The following is a 3,676-nucleotide window of genomic DNA, read 5'->3' as shown; positions in this document are numbered from 1 at the left end:
TCACAAAATAATCTCTCTTTATGTTGGGTAAATAAAATCAGTTAATTTTTTGAACCAACTTTACTTCGCATCACATGACAAACTATATACAGTAGGATCATCTGTTTATCATCTGTTATTCTGTACTCCATAAATGAACTGCAAGTTTTATTTATTTTAAATAATAATGTGAATTTCCACACACCCTGATAGCATTTGTAGATACCTATTCTGAAAGGAGGCCAATAATAGATAACAAACTGCAGATTTAATGGTTATCAGCTAAGATTTTATCCCCATATAAAACATGTTACAGGCAGTCCTTGGACTTAAGACATGGTTTTCAGGAACCAGTTGTGTCGTAAGTCAAAATATTGCAACGCAGAACCCATTTTCTCATAAGAAACAATGTTATAAATGGGGGATTGGTTCCTGAACCAAGGCCTGATACGCTATTTTTACTAAAAATACCCCAGAATTTTGTACTTGATCAATTATAGATGAATAATAGCTATATTCATGTATTTATATTAAATAGCAATCATATTGATTTGGAAAGACTTCTTTGAGGTGATTTTGCTGGACTTTTTGACAGGCTCTTGGTTGGACTTTTGAAGGGTTCTTGGTTGGAGTCTTCCCAGGAGTCCTGGCTGCAGGTTTTCTGGAGTCTTGTCTGCTTTCTTAAAGAAAGTGTCCAAGGAAGTTTAGACAGATGTTCTCCAGGAAGATGAGAGAGTCAGCAAACTTGTTCATTGGCATGGTGTTGCATCAGATCAAGGGTTGTAAAGTCAAAACTGATGTCATAAAGTTGAAACAATTTCTAAATGTTCTAAGTGCGAAACGTTGTAACTCAAAACGTTTTAAGTCGAGGACTGCCTGTATTTTGTATTCTTTGTGTTAACATGTATCCATAAAAGAGTGCTATATACAAAGGTAACTTATTACAGGTTTCCCTCACTAAGCATGGGTGTTCGGTTCCTGAAAGTTCCCGTGGTTGGCAAAACCGGCAGGTCTGGGGGAGCAGGGGTGTGGGTGGGGGGGTGAGGAGCACCAGCAAGGCTGGGAGGGAAACGAGAGGCGTGAGCAGGGCCAGGGGAGTCATGGGGGGTATATTCCAACTGTACCTCCCCCCTTCTCTGAAGCATGGATACTCAAACCGTGGTTGGCAAAACCATACTTGGCGAGGGAAACCTGTAACAGCTAATAATTAGCAATATAAGATTTAATCTTTACAATACTTAAGGAAAAATCTGCCGTAACAACAAAAGCATCTGTATTCAGCAAAAAAGCCTCAAGCTCCTTGATGGCACCCCTAGGTGTCAGTATAACTCACAAAATAGTGAGCAAGTCCTGTCTCAGAAAACCTGGATAGTAAAGATAAGGTTAGGTTTCCCAGCGTTTGAAAAGAAAAAAAAACCCCTGAAGTACAACTTACCTACTTAGCATTTAACATTACTAAAAGGCATTCAACATTTGTTTCAGAAAAAGGAAGCAGACTACCTTCAATAAGAGCTACCTGCTTTATTTTTGTTAAGAACAAAAACAGGCATACCCAGTCCTCGTAGTCTGTTCCACATGTTATTGGCTAGTTCTGTTCTTTCAGGCAACTGCAACTCGGACAACAAAGAGCCACAGCTTTGCAGCAGAAGCAAGACTTCGTCCCTACTTGCCAATCCTGAAACAAAAACAACACTACAGGTTCAATGCATACGAATCAAACATTCCAATAAAAACATGCAAAAGTAACACAGGCAACAAAAGCTCAAGTCTCCTCCAGCAGCTGAGCGACAGAACACATCTTTTGTTCCTTGATCTATCCATTTAAAAGTCAAATAAAAAAGTGACTTTAACTATAATGCTGTAATTACTCGAGTTCAAGATGACCTTTAATTGAAGACAACCACCCACAATAATTAGATTCTATACATGGACAATTTATAAAATGCTACACTTTTCTATACATAGAACCCAATTACTGAAGGATCATCTTAAATTTGTCCCCCACACTGCAGCAGAAAAAGCTGTGGTGGGGGTGGAGGGACAGCAGTTAAGCAGCTTGTCCCTGCCCCCTGCCCCATCCCCTGCCTACCGCTCCATCCCCCAAACTACCCTTGATCTGGTACCAACAGGCTCTGTCCCCACTTGAGGTTGGAGTACTGATCATGGCCCCAGACAAGTCTGTACTTCAAGCTGGAGCAGGGATGGAACCTACCAGCACCGAAGCAACGATAGGTGGGGGAAGGGAGGGAAGGGCCCGAGGGGGAGAGGCCTCATAGTAAATGTGGAAAATAACCTCTTTTTAAATCTGAGTAACTACAGTAATACATACTATACAAGGTGGTCAACAATTTTAAAAATGAAGACCCAGCCTAAAGTTTTTAAATCCTTATTTATTTAAGTTGCTAAAAATATTCAAGGAAGTCATATTTAGGTTTTGAAACAAGTGTACCTATTTTTGAAAACTATGGTCATTAATATTTCAATAATGCCTGAAAACATTGTTTTCTCTTTAGTAACTCTTAAATACAGAGCTGGCTTCACCCCTTTTCTTACTTATCTGGAAAATATCCACAATCCCGGCTCATACTCTCACTTCCAGTTTGATAAAAAGGCCCAATGACTGAATATACACACACACAAAAACGTTATCTGCTAATCTCTAAAAACAATCATTTCAGTTCAGGGATAAGATGCAGAGATACAGTGGCTTAGAGAATCTTATGTTGAAACTGCCTATCTATTTGACTGACAGAGAGGATTTCACTTCTGCAGTATCAATGTAGTCTTGCATCACCACTAAATTCACTTTAACGGGGCAAAAAAAACCCTCTAACATTACTGAGTTTGCCTTTCCATTTACTCAACTTGTTACGTCCTTGCTATGCTATTGTTGGAACTACTATTAACCTCCAATTTTGGTTCATAAAGTGAAATGACTGAAGGTTAAGGCTGAAAAGTGAGGTTGCTGACAAAGAAAATGATCATACATTTGAATGTTTTATTCCATACTAAGTTCTGCCATTATGAACTCCAAAAGAAAGATTAAAAGAAGTAAACCCTACATTTAAGTCAAATATATCTGCAAATAAAGAAGTTGTTTATAAAAAAAAAATGCAGCTAATTGAGTCTGGAAACTAAAAGCCCAGACAGTGTTCCGTTCAAATACAGATCTGGAACTTTGTTCCCCCATTAAACATTAAACAGGATGGGGGGGTGAAAAATCAGGTAATAGCATGACACCAGCATTTGAAAATACATGAAAAATACACAGACTTTGTACAATTCCCCACATGGTAATTTTCAAAACTTCACTGTACCTGAATCCCTTTAGTCTCACCACAAAGTATCTATCCAGAAGTCCACAAACATAGATAGCTACTTTACATTCCAAATTTTTCCTTCTAACTGAGATTAAAATTTGTTGAAGCATGGTTAAAGAATACTAGCAAGATAGTCTAGAACAGCAGACCGATTTCTTAATTTAAATAATAAACTAAGACAATCAGTACTTGTTTTTTCCCCAACCATCAAAAATATCAAAATTTAAATCAGTTTCTTTGTTGTTCTTTGGTTTGACAAAAACATACAAGCCATTAATATTAGGGGTTCACCAAAAAAGATTTTTTAGGCCAATACCAATGGCCGATTATTGACCAATTCCATCAGCATCTGGCTGGTAAGTCTGTAGGGGAAAGGG

The 3,676-nt window shown here is 38.2% G+C and overlaps 1 protein-coding gene across 3 annotated transcripts in view; it reads right to left on the bottom strand.

Annotated features, from left to right (window-relative positions):
- Positions 1 to 3,676, bottom strand: part of LRPPRC (leucine rich pentatricopeptide repeat containing) — a 201,053-nt gene that overhangs the window by 175,781 nt on the left and 21,596 nt on the right. For all 3 annotated transcript variants that reach the window (XM_019516356.1, XM_019516358.1, XM_019516357.1), the window contains exon 3: positions 1,532 to 1,654. In XM_019516356.1, the coding sequence (XP_019371901.1) occupies positions 1,532 to 1,654 (123 nt within the window). The remainder of the gene's footprint in view (positions 1 to 1,531; positions 1,655 to 3,676) is intronic.

This window comes from Gavialis gangeticus, unplaced genomic scaffold (assembly GCF_001723915.1).
Source record: "Gavialis gangeticus isolate Ggan-Ray unplaced genomic scaffold, GavGan_comp1, whole genome shotgun sequence".
In the NCBI taxonomy this organism is placed as follows: Eukaryota; Metazoa; Chordata; order Crocodylia; family Gavialidae; genus Gavialis; species Gavialis gangeticus.
The sequence above is the reverse complement of the archived record's forward strand: the minus strand, read 5'-3'. Positions and strand labels throughout refer to the sequence as shown.